Raw genomic sequence first — 26,419 nt, forward strand, 5'->3', positions numbered from 1 at the left:
CTAAGAGATGTTATTAGCACAATTCAGACTCAAGGAAACTTCACAAGACAAAAGACTATTTTTTTCAATAAATAAGTGAAGAAGACAAAGAGATGGACAGAAACCCATAGATACTTAAGAGTCCTATCAATCAATCACAACAACTAAATTTAACTTGGATCCTGGCTCAAACTAACAGAGCATAAGAAAACAAAGGATATTTGCCAGGCAACTGGAGATTTAAGCACTCAGTAAACGGTGATAGTCAGATGCTACTGTCTTATTTTTTTCAGATGTAAGGTGTGCAGTCATGCTCATAAAACAAAGTCTTATCTTTTAAAAGCACCTTCAGAAGTATTTGCAAATAACTGATATGACATCTGAGATATGCCTCACATTAGTACAAAGCAGGTGGGGACAGATAGAAGACTGCCTGTCAGTTGAACATTATAGAAGCTGGGTGATGGGTTCAATATATGATTTTGAGGACTAGGATCCCTCATACCTGCAAGTGTATATGAATTTAGCCTTCTACAGAATTCCAAATCCCACTCTTCTTCTCCCGGCAAAATTCATCCACTCTGCCACATTTGCTCATGCCAACCCCGGGTATCAGGCTGTCTGCCGTGTGGCAGACACACACTGGAGTGACGGATATCCGCCACTTGCCACTCCTGGCTGGCACCCCACCCTTTCCTGCCCTTTTTGCCTTGTGAGCCTGACCCACTTATACCGTATCAGTGGCTGCCTTGTCCTCTAGCTTCTGGTTAGACTTCTCCAGAGGAAGGCACCAGCAGAAGATCTAGAGGGCCAAGAAGAGTAAGGTCACTGCATCTAGGGCTCCAGCTCTCTGCCTGCCAGGTTGGCACTGGCTGACTGCTTCTGCCTAGCAAACACTATCAGGTGGTCCTTCCCAAATAGTTGCCCTTCGGGTACAGCTGACTGCCTCCTTACCTTTGCACCTTCAGGTCAGGAATCCACACCATCCAATGCTCCTTCTCACAAATCAAGTTCACTGTTTGTAGAGTCCCTCCATAAACACTCCTCTAATTACCCAGTCTCAGCCGGCTATCTCTCTCCTGTCCAGGCACGATACAATTGTAAACAAAAATAACCGAAATAAGACTATAAGAATGATCTGGCATAGATATGGACTGAGAAGCTATAGAAGATGGACAGTTAAAGAACATTTTAGAGAGAAATGGCATATGCAACGGCCGGTGGTACAAAAGCAACAAGAGGTGTTCAAAGCTAAGCTTGACTGGAGAGGCTAATTGAGCTACAAAGCAAAGAGGGCAGTGGGAAAGGCTGGAGAATTAGAGAGAAACTCCATCTTGCAGGCCTACATTTAGACTTTGATTCTGAGAGTGATGGGGAAATATCCAATATTCTTCCTGCCCTCCTAAGCCTATGTGAAGAATCGTCTTCTCTTACACATTCCCTGACAGCCTTCTGCCGCCACATAGTCATGACTAGGAAGCTCTGGCACATTGGTAAACATTCAATAAATGTTCACTGAATCCACAAATAAATGAATGAGTGAAACACACGTGGCCAGGTTTAAGGTTTTTTTGGTCACCTCCAAGAATTCTACCTTGCATACATGCTCCTTGAATTGATTCCCATGTTTACTCTTGCCTGAATCTCTTTGCCTGTAATTAGCATAAAGACCTTTGGAGAGAAAGAGCTGTGTATGAGCTAAAACCCTGAAAATTAGATCCATCCAGACCAATCTTCCACACTTAACAATCATTTCATCCCAGAGATGGCAGATTTAATGAGCAATATCACCATCTCAGGTGATGGGCATTCTTGCCACAACCACTAGAGGCTATTCTGTTAGATCTCAGCAACCCGAAGTGATTGAGGAAAAGTCAGTAGGAATCCACAAGATGAGATACAAAGAGAGCTGTTTTGGCTTGTTTAGAACAAGAGATACAACCTTCTTACCGGCAGGCATCAGGCATAACACAAACCAAGTGCTAACCATGGGCCGCAAGAAGCTTTAATTTTTTTAATTCACTTTATAAACTGATAGTGCAGCCTGATTTACACCACGTAAGGTGATACGTGTAATTTTTAACTGGTTTCCTCCTCATTCAATAATAGGGTAAAATACACAGCGAAAACCTGCTGGAAACTGCCCTTACACCACAATTCACAATTTGATGTGTGTAAACAAAATTAAAATGCAAAGGTAATGTCAATACTGTAGCAAATGAATATTCATTAATGTCACAATAATGATGTCTTTCTTTATTCAGGTATTTTGTGATGATAAAGATAAATGGAAATAACTGCCTTCCTTTCTACCTTAACACTCTAGTCCTTAGGGAAACAAAAAGGTATCCAATGGCAAGGTTTCTGCATGAATGCTGGAATATGTCTGTGGCATAATGCTTTTTCATTTCCATAAGCTGTGTATTTCATTCTGGTAGAAAATTCACCAGGATAATTAGCAAATAATATTTATTATTGAAGTCCTTACAATTGTGCACAATTTCCTTAGTGACATAAAGAATTGTTCTTTTGTTCTTGTTTTCCCCAAGCAATTCTGTATTGCATAAAGTTTATAAATTGGTAAAGCAGGAGAGAAAATTGAAGACTGAAAACCAAAAATCTATGACTGAATAAACTCTGTGACTGAAATGTATTTCATTTCAATAACATCGTATTGCTCACCAAAGAGGCCATAGTGAATCCAATTACTTCAATATAACCATCATCATGACGCTGAGGTTCAAAATCATGGTGATCTCCTGGGTTCCCCCAGGGCATTGTGCCAGCACAATATCTGCAAGAGGAGATTAAAAAAAGAATTACACTTATTCCATTCCCCTCATGACTGATATTAGGTATTACCTCACAGTGAGATCCAATGTGTATCTCACCTAAGAATAGTTTTCTGTTCTTGGTGCATACCTTCCAGTAGAAAAGAAAATGGATTTATCATTTCCAAATATCAATCTGTGAAAATGGACCACAGGTGTGGTGTCCTGTGTGTCCAACTTTCCCCTCACCCATTATTTATTAACATTTCTCACTCAGTGATCCATTATGTCTCTTCTATGATATGCCATGAGTTCCAGAATTGGGTCTTGGAGGGAGACACTGCATGCCAGTAGAAAAGGGAAGGGAAACCATGGTGGGTAAGCATTGGTTATTATGTGTAGAACTAAGATAATAAATAACCACTGGGAAGGTAAGCAGAGAAAGGTAACTGAAGAAGAGTGAGAAAGATATGCGGAAAAAGTAAAAGATTAAGAAAAAGAAGGAGAAAAAAGGGAATTAGAAAAGTAGAGGAAGAGGAATGGAGAGAAAGCAAGAAGAAAAAAAAGAGAAAAAATTAAAGAAAGCTAATAAACAATGTTTCCTGAGAATCTTGGTCTTTTACTTAATTTTTTAATTTATTTTAGAGGAAAAGAGCGTGAGCTGGGGGGAGGATCAGAGGGAGAGAGAGAGACTTTCAAGCAGGCTCTGTGTTCAGCATGGACCCCAACATAGGGCTTGATCCCACAACTCTTGGATAATGACCTGAGCTGAAATCAACAGTCGGATGTTCAATCAACTGAGCCACTCAGGTACCCCATCTAGGTCTTTTACTTAAATAACAAAGATGAAAATCCTTCTGGAAAAGGATTGTAGGTAACTATACTGAGCATTGCCAAAAATAATCAGGAGATTATAGTATATTTTCCTAGCTGTGGATTTACATACAACTCTCATTTCAGTTAAATTCAGTCTAAATACAACTTATCTGCAGATTTTGTGTCTTGAGTTGTGTGGTTTGTGAATAACAAAGGGCCATAGATCCATCCCTTCCAAAATCTTGGCTTGGGAACCTAGACTCTAATTTTGTACCTCTGAGATAATGTGCTTATTTTGAGTCTAGTTAATCTTAAATATCCCTTTCTCCTGAGATGTATAATAGCACCAAAGAGAGTTGACATCCTGGCTAGAAAATGCTACTCTAATTGATCCTATTTTTTTCAAGGCAATCATCTAGCAACAATTTTGAATGTGTTCCATACTAAAATCAGGCTGGATGGTTTCCTAACAGCTTTTGGGAAACTGAGAACAGGGATTTATTCAAGCCTATTATTCTTGGGAGAGAGAGGGAATCAGTAATTGAGAATTACATTAAAATGTTCCAGTAAATAGGGGTGCCTGGGTTTCTTAATGACGGATGTGTATCCCATGCATGCCACATCACATTAAAAACAAACAAACAAACAAACAAAAACCACCCACCACAGAGAACACTAAACAAACCAACTAGAACAAAATTATCAGACCTAGAAACCCCTAATAAGCCACTAAGGTGACTTACTTTCATTGTTTGTACCTGGAAATTTTCTATAATGAAACCAATAACCTCAAGTCAAACAGAGCTCACATAAAACCAAAGAAAAAGTATGAACAGAGCTTACCTGGGTATATTTAAAAATACTATACACTGGAACTTCAGTTCCTGAATCTTTGGAGTGAGATCTGTTCCATCACACTGCAACAATCAGAGCAGAAAAGGGGGTTTGAAGTGGTCACGATTCTAAAAACTTTATCAAAAGATAACTAGGTTGACACCATGGGATATATCATGTGGTGTTCCCCTTGCCCCCACTGCTGCTTAAGTGAATGTTCAGTACCATGACTGAAATGTACTCTGATTTTAACTTTAGCAGACCCAGGGTTCAGAGCATGGTTTTGTTTTAATGTAAAAACAAAGCTGCCATTTGATCAAAACAATTTTTTTCCTGGTCTTACAAACAAAAGAACTGCCATCATTCTCAACCTTGGATTATTGGGTATTTTGAATTGGAGTATCAACATTAAAATATTTATGAACCCTTAAGGAAATAAAAAAGGAAGCCTCAACTTCAGGCAGTAGTGATGTCCACCATAGTTATCTGACCCAAACAATGGGGATGAATCTAATCATTTATTCTATTTGCTGTCTGAGCTCAATTTTTATTTTGAAAATGTTACACACTAACTTTTTGAAAACTCCTTAAGAGGAATATATACTGCAAGCTTTTATTTTTTTTTTTTAATTTTTTTTTCAACGTTTATTTATTTTTGGGAGAGAGAGAGACAGAGCATGAACGGGGGAGGGGCAGAGAGAGAGGGAGACACAGAATCGGAAACAGGCTCCAGGCTCTGAGCCATCAGCCCAGAGCCTGACGCGGGGCTCGAACTCACGGACCGCGAGATCGTGACCTGGTATACTGCAAGCTTTTAAAAACTATTATAAATTAGTGGTATCTCCATTAGGGATTTGCTCTTATACATTTAATGTCTTACAGACTTGACTGGTCTCCTGACATAACTTGCTTTCCTGGATCTGGACGCAACCCTGGGTGTCTCAAGGGCCTCAGGCTGGCCTGGCCTCAATACCTCTGTGCAGAGTTTCCCTCACCAGTTAGCACTTGCCTTGAGTATCCTCTGACTAATCAAAGAAAAGGCTTTCATGCCCCTTCCCATTTCCCACAGGTGACAAAAGCCAAAAGAAGAAAACTCTAGTCACGACTACGGACTTCTCAATGTCAAAGGTGTACTTTTGTACTTGCTCTCTCCACACCCTCATCACAGAATTCCCCATCATCTTCTCCCTTGGAGGGCAGAGTAATGTATTCCCAAGCTCCCTGCAAATTGTTACAGATTTCTTTAAGAAGAGTTTTCAATCTAAGAACGATGATTCTACTAGCATTATTGTCTCGTTCTTTTCCCGGCTGATCTTAACACAGCCCAATTTTCATGAGCATGCTCCAAAAATTGATTCCAGGAAACATTTAGCCCTAAATAAACTACATTTTAAAATGTTACTTAGGAAGAAATCAAATTCTAGGTATTGATTGAAGGTGTTTTTACAATACTCTCAGGTAGTTAGAAAATCTGAAGTCTCCTAATTTAAGGACTTGAAATGAGTTGACAGATGACTCTACCAAGGAAGATATTTTACATTATCAAAATTGAGTGCTGTAAGTAACTAAAATTTTAAAACCTAGGATGTGATGGGGCACCTGGGTGGCTCAGTGGGTTCAGCATCTGACTTTAGCTCAGGTTATGCTCTCTCAGTCCGTGAGTTTGAGGCCTACATCAGGCTCCATGCTGACAGCTCAGAGCCTGGAGCCTGCTTCGGATTCTGTGTCTCCCTCTCTCTCTACCCCTCCCCCACTGGCACTCTGTCTCTCTCTCTCCCTCTCTCTCTCTCTCTCTCTCTAAGACAAATATACATTTGAAAATTTAAAAAAATAGGACATGATACATTAATTTCATACAAAGCAGTATTATTTGCCTTACAGAAAGAAACTATAAAATTATTGTATTTAGAACAGAAATCTTTTCTAATTTTCTACTTTTTCTTCCTGGAAAACATATCAGCGACTCTGGGAATTCATCAAATTACATAAAGATGGGTACCTTACAATGTATCATGCTTTATCAAGTTTTCTTACATATTACTACCTTTAAATTTTGTGTCTTTTTAGAACAGCAGCTTTCAACTTTCTCCTACTTCAAACACACAAAGGAAAATATCCGCATATAAAATAGTTCCCGTACAAAAGTTCACGTATTGATAAATCATAAGGAGAACAGAGAATGCTGTATGTAGGATTTTGTTATTGTCTATGCTTTTTTTTTTATTTTTTTTAACGTTTATTTATTTTTGAGACAGAGAGAGACAGAGCATGAATGGGGGAGGGTCAAAGAGAGGGAGACACAGAATCTGAAACAGGCTCCAGGCTCCAAGCTGTCAGCACAGAGCCCAACGCGGGGCTTGAACTCACGGACCGTGAGATCATGACCTGAGCCTAAGTCGGCCGCTTAACCGACTGAGCCACCCAGGCACCCCTGTCCTATGCTTTTTTTGATATAGTATTCATACAAACACTTTACATTTGTGGGAGAGATTAACAATGACTTCATCCTGTGGCAAAAATGAAATGGTCTGTTGGTATCTACACATCGGATCACTAGCTAATCTTCTATCCTTTTCATCTCTCACTCAAGAAAACATAGAGTGATGTCCTTATAGAAATATCCTGGGTCCCTGTGTAATACATCACACTGGTCAGTAATTGTTGTTTCAAAGACCTGTTTTAAACAAGGAAAGCAAACTCTTCTGAAAGATTACATGATTCCTCCAAGGTCATATACCTCATAAAGGTGGACCTAGGACTGAATCCCAAACATTTAGATCTTGTTTCTAATATTTTTTCTCCTCCATACAAAAAAGATAGGGTTACACAAACAAATCCACCTGGAATTTTTCCTGTACTGGCTGATATCAAATCTTCCCTAGTTATTTGGCCGCCATTTTCACTTCTCTGTAAGCTTCCTTTAATTCCTGCTATATAAGCCACCTGGGAGTGAGACATTCATCAACAAGGGGGCTGTTAGACGTGAGAAACAAACTGTCTAGTGGTTAGGGAGTATATAGAGTTTAATTTCCCTGCAGCTGACTTCAACAGTCAACGTCATTCAATATGGACACTGCCCCTGGGCATGTGCCACCGCTGTTGCTCTCGGTGTGAAAAATACTGGAAAAACAGGGCAAGTTTATTTTTGGCTGGGTTGCCAGGAGCTGAAGAAACAGGGGAAGTTTGATGGGAGGTTGCTTAAATTTTAAGCTATTTAAATTTTATAGCCATAATTTTATCAATAAAAGAGCTTCATAGCTCAGTGGACCATTGTCTTTCTTGCCTCTAGCTTTAAGAAGGCAGAACCTCCATTTTCAAGAGTCTTTATGACTAAGAGACGCTTGTTTTCACTGCTATTGCAAGAGAACTGAATTACCTGAATGTGATGCCAAGGGTCGTGGACAGCAGTGGTAATAGCCTCTGTCTCTTCTTTCAACTGACTTGTCCAATTTGTTGGCATATACTTTTTCATAATATTCTCTTAAAATCCTTTGTATTTCTGTGGTGTTGGTTGTTATTCCTCCTCCTTCATATCTGATTTTGTTTATTTGAGTTCTCTTTTTGTCTTGAGTCTCACTAAAAGTGTCTCGATTTTGTTTACCTTTTCAAATAACCAGCTCCTCATTTTATTGATCTTTTTTCTATTGCCTTTTTAGTCTCTTATTTCATTTATTTCTGCTCCAATCTTTGTTATTTCCTTCATTCTATTGGCTCTGGGCTTTGGTGTTCTTCTTCTAGCTCCTTTAGATGTCAAGTTAGGTTGCCTGAAATTTTTCTTGTTTTTTGAGATAGGTCTGTATTGGTATAAACTTCCCTCTTAGAACTGTTTTTGCTGCATGGTGATTACAAATTTTAATTTATATCCCTCTCCTGATCCTCTCCATATTCATATATATTTTTCTCTATTCTAATGTATTTCTGTTATTTTGTCCCCTCTCATCACATATCCTATTCTTTATCTATGCTATGATAAATTCATGCATTGCTATATCCCACTTCTTTCTCATTTCTTTTTCTTTAGACAATTCTATACAACAAAGTCACCTGTGCTCCTTTTTTAACTTGGTTACTATAAGGAAACATTTTATGTCTTTCTTAATAACTAATAATATGATATTTTAAAATCTAGCTCCTAGAGAAAAGGTAACTTTCCTTCTCTCATGCCTCCAAGGAGTGTGTGTCTAAAACCTGAGATAGAAACAGCACCAAAAACAAACTAACCAACCATTTAGTGGTGAAGAACCTTGGCCAGGCTACAGGCTACAGAGGGAATCATTACAAAATAATTAAATACGTTTTTCTAAAATGGAGACTCCTCAAATAGCCCTGGAATAAAGATATTTGTTTGGTGAGCATCTATTTCTACATCAAGACTCAGCTCGACATCACTACTTTGATGAAGTTTCCCTGAACCCACCATGGTCGGTTTCCATTTCCTTCTTTGTACCACCACCATAATGCATACATTGTCAACAACATTAATTAAATAGTATTATGCAATGACTTACATGCCCATTTCTGCAACTGAACTGTTGAGTGTCTTCAGGAGTGAAACTAGCTGTCCATCCATTCACGAGACTAAGACATTTCCCAACACAGAGCTAAATTCTCAGAAATGTTGGTTGAATGAACTATATGAAATCATCTCTGAAATTAATGTGGCCCATTGATTAATCTAAGTATATAACCTGGTATTTGGGGTACATTTTTTGCCGCATATTTATATTCAAATGAAATGAAGGAAAAAATATGATAAAAAGAGGGGAAGGCAAACCATAAGAGACTCTTACATACAGAGAACAAACTGAGGGTTGATTGGGGGGGGGGGGAGAAGAGAGAGGGAAAAACAGATGAAGGGCATTGATGAGGGCACTTGTTGGGATGAGCACTGGGTGTTATATGTAAGTGATGAATCACTGGGTTCTACTCCTGAAACCAATACTACACTGTATGTTAACTAACTTGAATTTAAATAAATACATGATAAAAAACAACAACAAAAAAAACCAAATGAAACGAGTCAATACATTCAGTACTTACAACAACTTTAACATGTTTGGAAAGATCTCTAGAGCTTCTCTGTAGGAAATCAGAAAAAGCTGCCTACAACCACAAGGAGAAAAAGGGGGAAAAATAAACTTAATCACATGGTTATGCCAAATCCTTGCTTATGTATTATAGATAGTTCCTATTGCTTCTGAATTATTCAAAAATATAAAACGAGGTTTTTTTTTCTGAATCCAAAACAAAATGCAGTGGCTGTCAAGATGAAAACTTTCTTTGTTTTCAAACTACGACCTATAATACAATTTAAGAACACAGTAGAAAAGTAAAAGAGTAGATAATTCCAAGGGTCAATTTGAAGATGTATTTTGACAATCTTTCTTGACCTCTTACTTGACTATAGGGTGCTGAAATCATCTTTAACTTGCCATTAAGAATGTCTGGCTTCACCCTCTCCCCTTTCATTTCAATTCTCTCTATGCGGTGGTGTAAATTAACTACATTTTCTTTAAAATCAGTGTTTTGGAGGACTTTCCGCCTCCCCTCTGGCTAGCCATTCATCCCCAGGGATGTTCCTGAGAAGAAGGAAACAAGACCCAATTTACTCATATATAAGCTTCCATGAGGAGCTACACCTTCCGTCAATTTCTCATCCAAACATCGATGCATACGTACTGCTGTGCACACCACATTCCGACCCAGGCTTTTCCACACATCTTTCAGGCTGCCTAACTCCCCCATTCTCTAAATTGGCTTTGATGTTTTTCACATCACTCCTTGAATGTCATCTCCTCAGTCAACATGAAGCTTTAAGGCTTTAAAGTTCAAAGATGATGAACACCAGCTCTCTTTCTACCAACTTAATAAGTATATTTACTTTTAAGCCAAGACATTAAACCTTAAGCATAACATAGACATCCTTGTAAACATCCGAGACGTGTAATTATTTTTAATAGAGTTAGTATCCTTATTACCAATAGTGAATTAGTATTAAATAACATGTAATAATTTTAAGTGTAATGTATACTTACCCCTGCATAGAACATTTTATTTCGAAAACGACTGTTGAATTTCTCTGGATTTGCTTCTGTAAAAGGAGACAGGTAGTTTTGTTACAGAGACCTCATTAAAGGTAATGGCCTCCATTAGCACTCTTCCTCCCCCTCCCTCCCCACCCCACATATCCATCAGACTCAAAAGCCTTATCATCTTTTCCTCAGTTTTACGCCAGTTGGTAAAGTTGTCCAGTGCTACAAAAGTATAGCCCCCAAATGGCAGCATCAGCATCAATTGGAAGCTTGTTAGAAATGCAAGTTATTAGACTCTGCCCCAGACCTACTGAATTATAATGCTTAGGGGACGGTGTCTAGGAATCATGATTTAACAAGTTCTCTAGTTGATTTGCATGTACATTAAAAGTTCAGACACTCTGGGGTGCCTGGGTGGCTCAGTCTGCTATGCGCCCCACTCGATTTCAGTTCAGGTCATAACCTCACAGTTGGTGGGGTCAAGCCCCACGTCAGGCTCTGTGCTGACAGTGCTGAGCCTGCTTGGGCTTCTCTCTCTCCTTTTCTCTCTGCTCCTCCCATGCTGGTACGCTCACTCGCTCTCGCTCTCTATCTCAAAATGAATATTTATTTATTCAGAATAGAGGGTTGGCAGGGACATAGGACAGGGGTGATAGGATAAAGGGAGGGTGTTGAGGGGTGATTATTTGCTTTGACTTCTACAGGGCATGTCTTCTATCAACTATTCATGCAGCTTCCAAATGTAATTAAATATGCAAAATTTGGATAAAAATTGTAATAGATAATTTGCTTTCACATTTTTCTAAAACTCCAAACTACCATCTGTGTTCTTGTTGGCAACAGGCTTTGAAAAATTATCTGATTTACTGGAGATATATAAATATACATATATGCAGGTGAACTGCTAACTGGACTCAGGACATAGAAGGCTGAAAAGTGGTTTAATTTTGATTTTGATCCTGTTTATCATATAAGTTGAAGACTACAAAAAGGCTAAACAAGATTCTGCATCAGAGAACGCTGACATGAATTCAAGGGATTATAAAATCCCTAAGTGAAGTATTATTTCCTTACATTCTTTCTAGTAGAATTCTGAGACATTCCAAAGGGACCTACTGCCAATGTTTTTCATTCTGCTATTTTATCCCATATGCTCATTAATGTCTTCTTAGGGCAAGGTCTCTCTTCAAATTGTTTCTCATCAGGCAGCTGGATGACTAGCTTAAAACGGTTCCAGTCCTGGACCTATGTTTGAACAGCAAATCTCAACAAGTGTCTAGATGAAGAAAATAGCAAAGAGCTCACTCACTAAGATTGGGCAGAATACGAGCTACACGATTTCAGGAAATAATCCAAGACAAGGGATTACTAGGTTATTCTCATGATTATTAGACTATATTATTAGCACATGACAGGGAAACGGGGTGAAAGCTTGCAAACTTTAAAAAGGTAGTATTTTGGGGCGCCTGGGTGGCGCAGTCGGTTAAGCGTCCGACTTCAGCCAGGTCACGATCTCGCAGTCCGGGAGTTCGAGCCCCGCGTCGGGCTCTGGGCTGATGGCTCAGAGCCTGGAGCCTGTTTCCGATTCTGTGTCTCCCTCTCTCTCTGCCCCTCCCCCGTTCATGCTCTGTCTCTCTCTGTCCCAAAAATAAACGTTGAAAAAAAAAAATTTAAAAAGGTAGTATTTTGTACATCGGCTCTTAAGAGTTTTGGTATATTTAGGTTTCTGTATCTCACATCTTTCCTTAAATATTCACTCTGTTCTATTGAATTAAGTACTCTAAACCCTGGAAACAAAATAAAACAAGTTAAAGGCTAACTTGCAGGTTATCCTAAGCGAAAAAAAGATCAAAGTGGTACTAAAATGCTCTATCTCCCTGGTCCCCATTTGTGGACCCAGAATTCACCATTTTTTACAGTCTGGGCCTTTAGGATAAATTTGGCCGCTGAGTAACACTGGTTTTTTGTTTGTTTGTTTGTTTGCTTGCTTGCTTTTACCTTTCTTAACCCAGATTTGGCTGGGTGTCCTTTTCAATTCCGTTAACTCTTTCTTGCTTTTACGGAATCAGAGGCAAAATTAGAATTTTTGTTGCTATGCAATTTATCATGGGTACATAGTCCCTAATTTGAAAAAGAATGAAAGAAATAAAGTCAGATCTGGCTATCAAGCAAGTTATAATAAAGAACTGAAAACAGCACACACATTTCTGGCAGAGTTTTTTGAGGGCACCAACATCCACAGCTATTAAGTAAATTATATATCAACTATTAACATTTACTTTTTAAAAACATTAATTTATGGTTTGGAAAGATTCACATTCTTAAGAGGTTTCCTATGAGCCTAAGTTTTTTTTTTTCTCTTTAAAAAAAAAACAGTTTCATCTCAAGAGAAAGAGAATGCTCTGTAAGACCCAAACAGACTAGAAGAAAATGAAAAAATAAACGGAGTGTTTGGTGATTCCATTGACACAGCTGATGAAAAGAGTCACTTCAGATGTAATTTACCTAGATTAAATTCAATTAATATGCAACACTAAACAAGATCAAGACACTAGCATTTAAAGAGGTGTCAGAGGGATAACAGTAGGGAAGTCACACATGTGCTTTAGCCTAGAGAACAGAAAAGGTGGAGGTAAATTCTGTTATCTCTCCTCATAGTATAATGGTATCACACTGTGAGCTCCCTGATTGAACCTGCCCTGACAGTTAAACCCTGTTTCCATTTTAATATCTCCCCTATTCCAAATAGCCTCAGAAACAACAGCTGCCTGGAGCTGAGACGGATGTCAGCTAGCTTTAGAACTTTGCTACTCCTTGCAGAAGCCAGGCCATACGAAAGCAAGGGGTAGCTTGCAAAAAATAGTACTTAATCATTCCTTAGTGGCTCTTAAAGGGTTGAGTGGCTGAATATGTCTATGTGTATGTGTAAGAAATGACAGGTCATTGAGGAGGACCAAGGAACATGAACCCCAGCTGTATCAAGAAAAGGGGACATACAGAATTGGGACGGGGCCAGGAAGAAAGTTTAAGCATTCTTGATCCTTAAGGGAGTTGTATCTGCTAATTGGTATGAGGTCAACCATGAAAGGCCATTCTCAAGAAATGCCAATAATCCTCAAAGTATACCAAGACTCCAAGAGTGGAAGTATCCGTGGCTTATTGCTGAAGTTCTTTGCCCATCTTCCTCTTCCACAAGAATGGGGTGTAACCAAGGGAGATCTAAATACTCACTATGTATGTCTAGGCCATTAACCTATTTATAACCTGTCTGGACACCAACATTAATTGTATTAGTTTTCTATTCCTGAAAACTTGGCAGCTTAAATTATCATTTATTTTCTTATTCTCTGGGCCAAAATCTGGACGGGGCTCTCCTGAGCCCTCTACTTTGGGTCTTACAAAACCAAAATCAAGGCGTCAGTCTGCAGGACTCTTCTCTGGAGGCTCTAACAAGGATTCACTTCACACCTTATTCAGTAGTTGGCTAAATCTATTTCCTTATGGTTGAAGGAATGAAGTTCTTCTTCCATGCTGTTGTTGGCTAGGGTTCATTCCCAACTTCTAGAGCCCTCCTGCAGACCTTGGCTTGGGATCCCCTCCACCATCAAAGCCAGCAGTGGCACATCAAGTCCTCACACTTCAGATCTATCCAACTCTGCCACATCCCTCTAACTTCCTGTTCAACTTTCCACCTACCCTTTTAAGGGCTCATGGTATTATGTTGGGCCCACTCTGATAATCCAGAATTATCTTCCCATCTTAAGGTTAGCTAATTATTAACCTCAGTAACATTAAAAAAGTCTTTTTGCCATGTAAAATAACCTAACCAACAAGCATGACACCAAATGGCAAAGGTCATAGAGCCAAAATTCTACTTACCATCGCCCACCATCTGGCCCCCATGATTCACATCCTTCCCATATGAAAAACATTCATTCCCTCCAAGGTCCCCAAAGGTCTCATCCCTATTAGGGAATTAACTCAAAATCTAAAAATCTCACCTAAATCTTATTAGCTCAAACTTCTCAAATCTCAACATCTAAATCACCTAAATGATTTGGCTTTAGATATAAGCCAGTTGTAATGATAATAAGGCTCTGGGTATAATCAATTCCATTGATTTAATATATTAATCCTATCTTTATGTACAACACAGTAATATCTGTGCCACCAGAACAGGATCCTAAACCCTACTTTTGTCTGTAATTGGTCTGGCATATTAAGGAAGATATTCATAAATATGAGTTCAACTCTATGTTTATGAAAACCAATAAGCAATTTGAACTCCACAGAACTCACAGTTTCCATATTCTCTGTATTAGATATGTACCTAATCTTAAGACTTCAGCTAAGTATACATAAATGATTCCAAAATCTATGCCCACAATAACAACACCACCTTCAATTCAAATCGTATGCATCCAAAAAGATCTTTTCTTCCAATGTCATCTCCCATTAAGGACAAATATTTTACCGACATTATTCATTTTTTAACATCATTGAAAAAAATCTTTCATTATGTATTAATTGGACATCCTAACCCATCTTTACCACAAGCTCATTTGTCCCTATGCTGTCTGAAATGCCCTCACCAACTTTAGCTCTTTTCTACATATATCACATTCTTCCTTTACCTCTCAGCTCCCTCCTACCCTTTCTGGAAATTTTACCCCAATATCTTTTTTTCTGGCAAACTCCTATATTATTTGCTGCCTATACAACTAATCTTGTCCTTACTATATCCTCCTTTCTACTGTTGCCTTTTATATTATATATGGGGCCTATCTCCCAATTGCACTTTCCATTATTGTAACACTTATTGAGATAGCCATAGACTTGGCACAGGGAATGTAAGAAGATACGGTCTTTTGCCCTCATGAGTTTAGAGTGGAGGAGATGGGCTTGAAAATCAAAGTAAAACAGCACATTTTATATGCCATACACAGATCAGATGAAGTCAGAGTCCCACGTAAAGGGAACGATCAAGAAAGTGTTCCAGAGGGGCGCCTGGGTGGCGCAGTCAGTTAAGCGTCTGACTTCAGCCAGGTCACGATCTCGCGGTCCGTGAGTTCGAGCCCCGCGTCGGGCTCTGGGCTGATGGCTCAGAGCCTGGAGCCTGTTTCCGATTCTGTGTCTCCCTCTCTCTCTGCCCCTCCCCTGTTCATGCTCTGTCTCTCTCTGTCCCAAAAATAAATAAACGAAAAAAAAAAAAAAGTGTTCCAGAGGCAGGTACACTTGATTCTTGAATGAAGAGTGAGTGCCATACAGAGATTCAAAATGGAAAATAATTTTACAGAGAACCTTGGACAGTGAGAGTTTCTCCAGAGCAAATCGTGCTTGAGTCTCAGTACCTACACATGAGACTCGTAGTATGTCCTTTGCAGTGATGATGAAATTTAGCAATCCACTAAAATATCTTTTTAAGGAAATCTGTTCATTTATGAAACATTCATAATCCTTGGAAACATGCTGATCTGCATGTTTCTGTATATTCAGTGAAAATAGTAAATCTTAAGTCAAATTTAAATACTGCCTCCTCTAGAGTCATAACTGTATTTTCTTGACATTGAAGCATAAGGTTCAACTCTGCTGAATAGGTAATTTCAGTGAGACAGTAAAATTTAAGCATCACATCTCAGGTTAAAAGTTTGAGATGCTGAATATCCTTCATGTCCAAAAAAAAAAAAATGACAATCTAATTCATCTACCTGGCAAAGTGAGACCTAACTATGCCACCTGATAACCATAATCATTGTTAACATGGCTATACATTAATAGATGGGAATATTTTCAATGTACTTCCTCAAGCACTGTCATAATGCAGTAATTATTAAACTTCTGGGCAAGATTCCAACTGACAATTAAATGACCAAGTCTATTACATCTCCAAATCTTGTTCCAAATGACTGCACTTGCTGATATGCAAGCAACAGTTCAACCGTGCATGGTGTAGCCACTTTAATAAGAAGCCATCTCTATCTTCCAATAAAATGAACTAAACCTACCTTCTGATCAAATATAGAAACCCAAATTACTCAAATGTTTGCATTCTTTATGTACAAAGTCAGTCAAAATGTTAAGACTATCTTTATTCCCTGCTTTACTACCAGCAATTCTAAAAGCACTTACACAGTAATGTCACTAAGAAACTGTCTCAAATGTCTTTAATTATCCCCTCTGTTTGATGGGCTATTTCACATTTATGCCAAAAACTGTTTCAGCAATTACAATTTTAAAGACTCTGCCTTAGTGAGATCTGTATTTATGACCCATTTCATATAGATAGATTAGTATGATTCCCAAATACATACACACACATCTGGAGAAAAAGAAGTAAAATAATCCTTTCACTGTCCGTGTGTGTGTGTGTGTGTGTGTGTGTGTGTGTGTGTGTGTGTTCACTAATACCTAATAGGTTGTTCTATCCCAGCTCATTCTTTATAATGGCTCTCATGAGGCTTTGAGTCACCCTCCAACTATTTCATGGCAAATGATACAAGTTTTGTCATGACCCCTCAAACTGTGAGTGTCTGCATTTGACAACAGTATGAAATCTCAACTCTTAAGTGTTCTTGGCTTGAGAACAGCCAAGAGAATAACCAATGAAATAAGAAAGTCTGTACCTATTGAAAATGTGGCCAGACTATCTTTTCCTTCTGCAAGTGAACTTAGATCTCTTGACTACCCAGGTAAAAAATATGGGGAAAATCCAAACAAACAGAAAACAGTAAAAAGTGAGAAGAAGGAAAAGAAGAAGAAGAAGAAGAGGAAGAAGAAGAGGAAGAGGAAGAGGAAGAAGAAGAACAACAACAACAACGAGGAGCAGGAAAGAAGAAGAAGAAGAAGAAGAAGAAGAAGAAGAAGAAGAAGAAGGAGGAGGAGGAGGAGGAGGAGGAGGAGGAGGAGGAGGAGGAGGAGGAGGAGGAGGAGAACAACCACCACCACCACCACCACCACCACCACCATGGGTAATTATACTTTTCATCATGAATTAATGACTTTGAATTAATGCAAAATGAATAGATAAACAGATATTAAGAAGTCCACACCTCTGGTCTAGGTCTATCAACCAGTAAATCTGGTTCCTGCATTTTGTGAATACTTATTTCCCTATCATCTTCACAAATATTGCAGCCCTTTGTCTCAGTCAACATCAGTTCTCCCCATCAGCCCTTCAGGGGTTGGTTTTCAAGGGCTTGATCTTCCATGCAGAGCAGATGGCTGCGGTTCCATTTCATGCTGCATGAAAGCACTATGCTAAGCCTCAACAATTAACTATTTGAAGACCAATGCTTGGCATCTTGTAACCAATTGTTTTGTAATCACACACATACTAAATGATGTACATATACATATACCACAGTTTGCATACTCCTCTCTCGAATGAAATAGTCCCATAACTTCAAGAAAAAAAAAAGAATCACTTTCCTTTAAGAATTCTAAGCCTGGTGTTTCCACCTTGACGTTTCTTTCTGCTTTTTTCACTCTGAGACGCAGAAGTTTCATCATAGTACAAGGAAGTGTATCATTAGGAGATTGTCAGATTAATTAGACAAAATATTTGGCTCCCTAAAATGAGCTCATTGTTTGCCACTTACTCATTTAGGCCTCTTTTCGTGCCAGGATGTCTATTTTGGAAGATTCATGCATTGGTGATAATTATAAGTATTATTAAGAAACTTAAGGATTTTATTAGGAAGCCCAGATCCAGAGTCTCCTGAAGAATATGAGGGGAAAAAAATGGGTTAAGAAATGAGGAAAGTAATTTCCATTTACTTCCCCAAATTAAGTCTCCTTAAATACAGAGAGACCAACAGACTATAAATGTGGTCCCTAACGTAGGACTCTGCATATCTGAATAGTTGTCTATGGCAGGGTGGTGGGAGGGTGGTGGTGTTCCTGATCTGGGTATTTGATATTTGTGGTTCTGTAATCAACCAACTTTTCAGAGAGAAAAGTCAAACTTTGGCTCTCTCTGATCAGTATTGCTTTTATTTCACATAGCATTTGACCTTCCAAGCCTCATGAAAGCAGGAAGGCAAAGCCTACCAAAATTCCTGAATTCAATTTGAGACTTACAAGTTTGGACTTCACTTAGATTTTGCATTGTAACACCCTTAATCCCACAACTTCACTCTTGACCTTTAGTGCCTAAGAGTGTTATCATAATTTTCTCTGTGTTAATACTAGAATCCGAACATTTGAATTCTAGCCTTAAGGTCTCTGTATTTCAAATTCTAGGAGTTAAAACCACTTCTGCTCTTGAAGAATCTGGAGAAAAAGAAGTAAAATAATCCTCTCGTTTATGCCTTTTATCTCACAATACATTTATACTAACCTGTAGCGGGGCACTATTTTGGTTATATATTAACATATTCACAAGGGACTAGGTACAGACATAGATCCAGGCAAAGACACAGATGTACATATTATATTACTAAGAAGAGATTTTAAGAGAGAGATGAAGAGACACTGAGTGAGCATGAGCACAGAAGATTGGAGATTCAAAACATAAGCTCAAATCCTAAACTTTCCCAGCTCTGAATGGCATGAGAAATCTTTTTACGAAGTGTTTAACTCCTTGACATTATTTCATCTTATCTCATTCAAAAGTGGTTTTGTTCCCTAATTGTGACCCCATCTCTTTTAGCCCTTGAAACTACTACTGGGTCTCATTCACTCCTCTTTCTCGTCCGATGGGTATTCCCCGCACCTCTGCAACCAATCAAATCACCATCATACCATTTCTTTCAACCCAAACCACCTATCAGTTTCCCCTATTGTTCTAAAATGCCTTTTGTCTCTCTTACGCACACAGAGAGGACTTGAATGTTTTTGCTACCAGATTTCAATGGCCCTGGTTTATATGAACTGTTGGACTTTAACAACTGGTATTTCCGGAAGCTGTGAAGATCCTAATGACTCTAGTGAAAGAATCTTCATCACTTCCTAGTAGTTCACTAACTTCAAAGTTTCTAGTCAAACTTTAAAATTAGTAGTCCGAGACCTCGAACGTACACCTAGTGCTGTCCTTTACCATCTTTGAGACTCTAAATAAGTGGGTCTCAGGGACCTATTTGAAAGAAGCTCCTATCTCGCTAGCTCCCAAGGTTGCCATGAAAGTTAAAATGAAGCAACACTGAAGCCCACTGTCAACACTTAGGTGATATGCAAACAGAAGGGAACATGCAAAACACCTGCTGGAAACTTCCTCCCTGGGAGATGGAAATGGGACGTTGTCCTCACCTCTGGATTCATGGAACTCCAGTGTGACGTGGGCATCAAATCCAAGGCTGAAGTAATTATTGAAAACATTCAGAGGAAGCTGCAATGATGAACAAAGTAGAGGTGAAGTGGTGTGTAACCAGACAGAGTCAAGGAAAGCCTGATGCCAGGCACCTGTCTCTGGAGCAATCCCTGGGAGAGAGAGAAGCCGTAACCCAAGGGACAAGGTTTTGTGTAGAAAGAGCACAGATTTTTGAACTCATTAGCGAAAGCTCAAATCAAATAACACTCCCAAGGATGTTAAATAGGATAGGAAACAAGTGACACAAATACAAATTATTAAATGAGAACTGGTCTTGCAGATATTAGTAAGAGAGCCAAATTCAGCTCAGGGAAACACATGTACAATAGTTACAAAGAATCGGGGCGCCTGGGTGACTCAGTTGATTAAGCATCCGGCTTCAGCTCAGGTCATGATCTCACAGTTTGTGAGTTCGAGCCCCGCATCAGGCTCTGTGCTGACAGCTCGGAGCCTGGAGACTGCTTCAGATTCTGTGTGTGTGTCTCTCTCTGCCCTTCCCTTGCTCATGCTCTGTCTCTCTCTCTCTCTCTCTCTCAAAAATAAATAAACAGTAAAAAAAAATTTTTTTTTAAGTTACAATGAATGATTCACTAAGTGGGGTGCCTGGGTGGCTCAGTTGGTTAGGCGTCCAACTTGGGCTCAGGTCATGATCTCATGGTCTGTGAGTTCAAGCCCTGCACTGAGCTCTGTGCTGACAGCTCAGAGCCTGGAGCCTGTTTCGCATTCTGTGTCTCCCTCTCTCTCTCTGCTCCTCCCCTGCTCACTCTCTATCTCAAAAATAAATAAACATTAAAAAAATATTTAACACTAAAAAAAATTTTTTTAAAGAATTAATTCACTAAACAAACTTAGAGAGTCGATTCAATTGCAAGGATCATGTGCAAGCTACTTATTCAGAGGATATACTTTTTTGAGAATTTATGTTCACCATATTAATATTGCAACTTAAAATGAATAACATTTAATATGCTTATCCTTTGGTTTTTTAAAATCTATTTTTGACATAGGTCATAAGCAATTATGCAGTGGTAAACATTCAGCTATCCTTGATCTATAGGGAAAGAAATATACATGTGTATACATATTTGTCAGTATCATCCAGATTTCTATTCAGTCTATCAGACCTTGGATCTTTAATATGATCACGAAACATGCAGATACACATGCAGGGACATACACAAGCCTTCCTAGAGTCCTCTGGGTCCCTGGCTGTTAGCAATGCCAGCTCCGTAAAGGATAGGACAATACAAACTAAAATCCTTCATCAAAAGTGCAAAATTCATGTGCTTTTAAGGCTTCAATGTTAGAACAATCAGAAAAGCATGTGAAAAGTGCTAGAAAGGAAATTGTAGTTCTTCCACTTTTCCTTCGGCAGCTCAGAGTGGAAAGTAAATGTTAAATTAAATAGAGAGGCAATTTTATCTCAGCTTGGATAATGTTTCCAGATAATTATCAGGTTTAGACTCCAGACAGAAATATACTTGTCTTCTGTTAGAAATAAGTGTTTAACCCTCAAGATCCCAAAAGTAAGTTTACTGCACTGTTTTATGCGACCCTTGATCAGCAAGATTTTGTTTGACTAGAATGTGGACCTTGTCCCATTAAGAGATAAATGAAATGAGAGGGAGAGGAACAGAAAGAGATATTAATACAGAAAAAAAAAAAAAAAAACCAAACAGATTGCCTTGGCCTCCAATGGAAGAAAAGAATGAAGGCTCCCCACCCCCAACCCCGATGGGAGGTCCCGAGTCAGAGCTCGTAACAATTCAGAGGTCAAATCAGCCCCCTTAGAAATGGCTACAACTGACTGGAGAACAGGGGAGAAAATAAACACAGAGCAGTGCCAAAATCATGTCTTACTCTCCGGGCTTCATATTTGAGAATGTCCAGTTCCTGCACTTAATCAAAATACCAAGCCTCTGTAATGAGAGCAAGGGTTGGTGATCTTGCCAAAAGCACAGATAGGTTCATCTCTACCATTTGTTTTCTTGGCTACAATTCTAACCCATGTCTTAGCATTCACTGATAACTGGGGAGAACATTTGGTTACCATCCCCTAAATAATACCCCAGTTTAGTCTTTTATTAAATTCTTGTTCCTATTTTTCAGGAAAAATTGCCTCAATTTTCTACACATCTCAAAAATCCAATTTTTCAAAGCCGTTTAATTATCTGGATTAATGTTCCTTGGCTGCACCAAGGAGTCTTTCCATTTCTTAAGCTGTCAGGAAGAGATGCAAATAGAGATTTCTCTTGAGGGCCTAAGCATTCTAAGATTGGTGGAGAAAGGACCTTAAATTTCCATACAATTATTTTCACTTTGGCTAGTTTCTACCCAATTTCTATAGGTCGGACACATTAGAAAGTATCATATCCCAAGATGATACCTGCAGTTTAAGCAACATTGTGACATTATGAATAAAAATCAACTAAGCAGTCATGGTATCTACTAGAAACCTTATAATTTCTGGATCATGGTTTAGGGGAAAAAACATGAAGAGAAGATAAAACGTATTTTCACTTATATTAGCCAACTAAGAAACTTGAGTGTTTATCACAATTGGTTAGGATCATGGTGTCGATAAATAAATAGATTTTGGTTGGGTTCAAAAGGATAGCTGGTTCAATTTATTTTATTTTTTTTTAAATTTTTTTTTCAACGTTTATTTATTTTTGGGACAGAGAGAGATAGAGCATGAATGGGGGAGGGGCAGAGAGAGAGGGAGACACAGAATCGGAAACAGGCTCCAGGCTCTGAGCCATCAGCCCAGAGCCTGACGCGGGGCTCGAACTCCCGCACCATGAGATCGTGACCTGGCTGAAGTCGGACGCTTAACCGACTGTGCCACCCAGGCGCCCCAGGTTCAATTTATTTTAAAGCAGCAATGCCCATGACAATAAATGTGAAAGAGAAAGAAGAAAGAAAGAAAGAAAGAAAGAAAGAAAGAAAGAAAGAAAGAAAGAAAGAAAGAAAGAAAGAAAGAAAGAAAGAAAGAAAAAGAGAAAATAAAAAAGAAAAGAAAAGAAATACCCAAGACAATCTTGACCTCAATCAATGGCATAATCCAATAAAGCAGAGATGTCATTTAAAGTACAGATTCCGAGAGCCACCTGGGTGGCTCAGTCGGTTAAGCGTCTGACTTCAGCTCAGCTGACTTCAGCATCATCTTCCAACCCAGGAGTTTGAGCCCCCATGTCGGGCTCTGTGCTGACACTCAGAGCCTGGACCCTACTTTGGATTCTGTGCCCCTTCCCCACTCATGCTCTCTATCTCTCAAAAATAAGTAAACGTTAAAAAAAATGTAGGGGCACCTGGGTGGCTGAGTCAGTTAAGCTTCCGACCTGGGCTCAGGTCATGATCTCACGGTTCATGAGTGTGAGCCCCACTGTCAGCACAGAGCCTGGAGCCTGCTATGGATTCTGTGTCTCCCTCTCTCCTGACCCTCCCTTGCTCGCTCTCTCTCTCTCTCTCTCTCTCTCTCAAAAATAAACATTAAAAAATTTAATAAGAAAAATTTTTTTAAAAATTTAAAGTACAGATTCTGATCCTTCAACCTGCATTTACTTCAGCAGAATCGATGGAGACTGGGCCCCATAATCTGCATGTTTCACGGACACATGTGGAGTTTCTTATGCATGAAAAGCTTTATAAACACTCTCATAGAAGAAAAGTGGAAAGTAATATGCAAGGAGAGGTTACTTGGCAACCTGTCAAATTTATATGACATTGAGGTGGGAACTTCGAACCAAATTTACCACCAAAACTCTGCACTAACATGTGTACAATTGTGTCTCTTCATTTGTCTTGGGTGGAAATGAAAGCTTCATCACTGAAGGAAAAATATGAAATCAAAACATTTATTTAGGCATCTTCACGTCCCAACCAAGTGATGAAACTGGCTCAGTTAATACTTTCTAAACGTAAGAGATATTCAGTATCAGACAAGACATCTCAGGAGGTTATCTTTCTATCAAAAAACCGTATGCCTAATGCTTCAGAATATCCATATTTTTTCACCATCCCATAGGTTCTGAGATGCAGTGCTTGAGAGATCAGAAAATGAATATATGTATTTCTGGTGTGGAAGACAAGGAGTAGGAGATCTCAGTCTTTAGAAGTTAATGAGGCAGAATCATTGAGTAGTGTTAGACTCCTAGCCCCAGTGGCCATAAACTCAAACATTATCCTGTTATCTCATAGGAAGGAATCAGCATATGATTCTCCAGCCAGGAGTGTATTTCCTGTCACTCAGGCACATGCTCCAGGGTTCCTCTCTGCTGAGGAAAGAGCTCTCTCACCTTACACACACCATCTTCAAGTTCTTCTGGAGGCAAGTCTGGGTTTCTTTCCACGTGGAGGTTCCAGCGATCCAGCTGTACAATTGTCCCGTCTTCGACTTGGCAAAGGATCTTCGAAACAGGTTCATCAGTGTAGCCCTAAGGAATCAAAGAATATACCCACTGCCATCTGGAGTAGCGAACAGTACAGCCAAAGGTATTTCATGCAAGCAAGAGCCCTTCTGCTGTAGCTCTGTTTATTTTGCGATTAGCAAGGCTGGGAAAGTAAACTGTTTTCCTTGAAGTACTTAGAATCTAAGACAAAGTCACAGGTAACGTGCATAGAGATACTGCTCTAACTGGTTTGAGCTGAGTAATTTTTGCCAGCACCAAGAACCAGTAGTCACCGGTAGGCATTTGAGGGCCATGCTGGATGGCTGCTTCCATCAGAGTGACAAGAGGACTCCCCAGGTCTCCTACTAGAGGAATTTGAGAGACACATAGGACAAGTATGTGTGGAAAAGGAGGAAAGGAATCCAGGTGGCATATGAGACACAACTTTTTCAATTAACATTCCACTTCACCTCCCTAACTTTGCAATGGGACACCGTTCTTTCCATGGCTGAAGGCAAGTCTGTCTGAGGCACAGCCCTATTATGCAACCACTTACTACTTGAGCATGTATTTACTGGCAGCATGATTATTAAGGACAGTCAAGTCTCTGATTTGGATCGAGGAGTCAACAGTGATAAATATATTTACATGAAGCAACTAATTTATTATCATTTATACTATGCTCACTGTAGGAGGTCAATTCACCCAATGCCAAATTCATATCTGCTAATATCTGAAGAGAATTATCACCTAATGGAGGTTAATTCACCCAAAGGTCAAATTCATATCTGCTAATATCTGAAGAGCATTTTCATGGAGCCCAGTCCAATCTCTCATATGAGCAGATAAAAAGCTGGTAGGGCTGCATATGTTAGCATATTGTGCCTCCTTACTATCTTAACGCTGTAAAAATGTTAATAAAAAAGCTGGTGAGTGACAGGTGAACTTCTTCCACTAAGCTTAACTAAAGTTGGCTGTATGGTGGGAAGGACAGTTGGCTATCTGTTTCACAAAGCCATGATGACACCAAGCAGAAAAACAAAATGCTCAATAAAACCCGTAACTCTCTTAAACAAAGGACTGTAATCTGAACCAGATTTGCTCTTCTGGCCAAGACTGAGGGTCAGGATCAATTCGGGTCCGTGTGCTTGTTTTACATAAAGACTTGAGGCCAACCCACCCACCACCTTTCAGTGGATACCTCAAGAAGCCCCAGGCCTGTGTACTAACCCCCATTTTTTATACCATACTTTCTTCTCTAGATGATTCTAAATTTGAACTGAAGAAGGTCCCAGATAAAACCATGAAGCAGGGGCACCCTAATTCTCCATTCTAACTTATTCTTTGGACAACAGTAGCATATTCCCCTTCCGTTAGAACATCTGTGGATTCAGGGACCCCCCTGCTTGATGGCATGGGTGGTCCCTGAGAACAGTTCTTACCCCTCCCCAGTTGAGAGTTCGAGCCAGGTCGTTCCCAGTTCCCAGTGGAAGGACCCCGACGGGAGGCTGAGGGCTCAGTTGCAGTTCATCCAGAATAGAAAGGATCCAGCCCACCTACAGACATTTCGGGGGCCAGAAGAGATATGAGAAAGACAGGTAAGTTACAAAGACAACCTGAGAGAAGGAAGCTTTAAAAAGCAAATGATATAGTTTGATTTTTCTTTAAAATATGTACGATTTAATCTGGTAGTCAAGAAACAGACCACTTATCTCAAACCGTTTCAAAATGGTGAGTCCCTAAAGGGAGAAGGACCATTTTGTTTATGCTGTCATATAAGCAAAACTGGACCCACTCATCTGTATGTTTAACTTGAGATCTACCTTCAAATTTAGAACAGTTTAAAATCTGGGGAGGTTTACAATATAGGCATTGGAGACAATACAAGACTTACAATCAGACTGAATTTCAATTTTGGTCACACTCGCTACATAATCTTGATTAAATTATTTAACCTCACCGAGATTTATTTACCTGATTTTCAAAATGGAGATAATGCCTACCTCACAAGACTGTTTACAGATTAAACTAAAATGCATATAAAGCCCTTAATATGGTCTATGTAAGCACTAATTAAATGGTTACCCTCCATAACACCATCTTAGAAATTAGTAGCATTTTCCTAACGATCCCCATATTCTCTGTAATGAAACATTATGAAAACATAATTATGCATGGTCCTAGTACTTATTATAAGTTCGGGCAGAAAATAGATACTTATATACTAGAATCATATTCCCATTTAATCTTTTTCTAAGATAAATAATACTTTAGGTTTGGTCTTGCAAC

General features: G+C 39.2%; 1 protein-coding gene across 9 annotated transcripts in view; it reads right to left on the reverse strand.

The window, feature by feature from the left end:
• The window catches only part of DGKI (diacylglycerol kinase iota), a 439,032-nt gene that overhangs the window by 163,093 nt on the left and 249,520 nt on the right, over positions 1-26,419 (reverse strand). For all 9 annotated transcript variants that reach the window (XM_023250599.2, XM_023250596.2, XM_023250595.2 and 6 more), the window contains 7 exons: positions 25,573-25,686; positions 24,038-24,175; positions 19,679-19,757; positions 10,436-10,491; positions 9,441-9,503; positions 4,410-4,483; positions 2,662-2,773 (listed from right to left, as the gene is read on the reverse strand). In XM_023250599.2, the coding sequence (XP_023106367.2) occupies positions 2,662-2,773; positions 4,410-4,483; positions 9,441-9,503; positions 10,436-10,491; positions 19,679-19,757; positions 24,038-24,175; positions 25,573-25,686 (636 nt within the window). The remainder of the gene's footprint in view (positions 1-2,661; positions 2,774-4,409; positions 4,484-9,440; positions 9,504-10,435; positions 10,492-19,678; positions 19,758-24,037; positions 24,176-25,572; positions 25,687-26,419) is intronic.

This window comes from Felis catus, chromosome A2, assembly GCF_018350175.1.
Source record: "Felis catus isolate Fca126 chromosome A2, F.catus_Fca126_mat1.0, whole genome shotgun sequence".
Lineage (NCBI taxonomy): Eukaryota > Metazoa > Chordata > Mammalia > Carnivora > Felidae > Felis > Felis catus.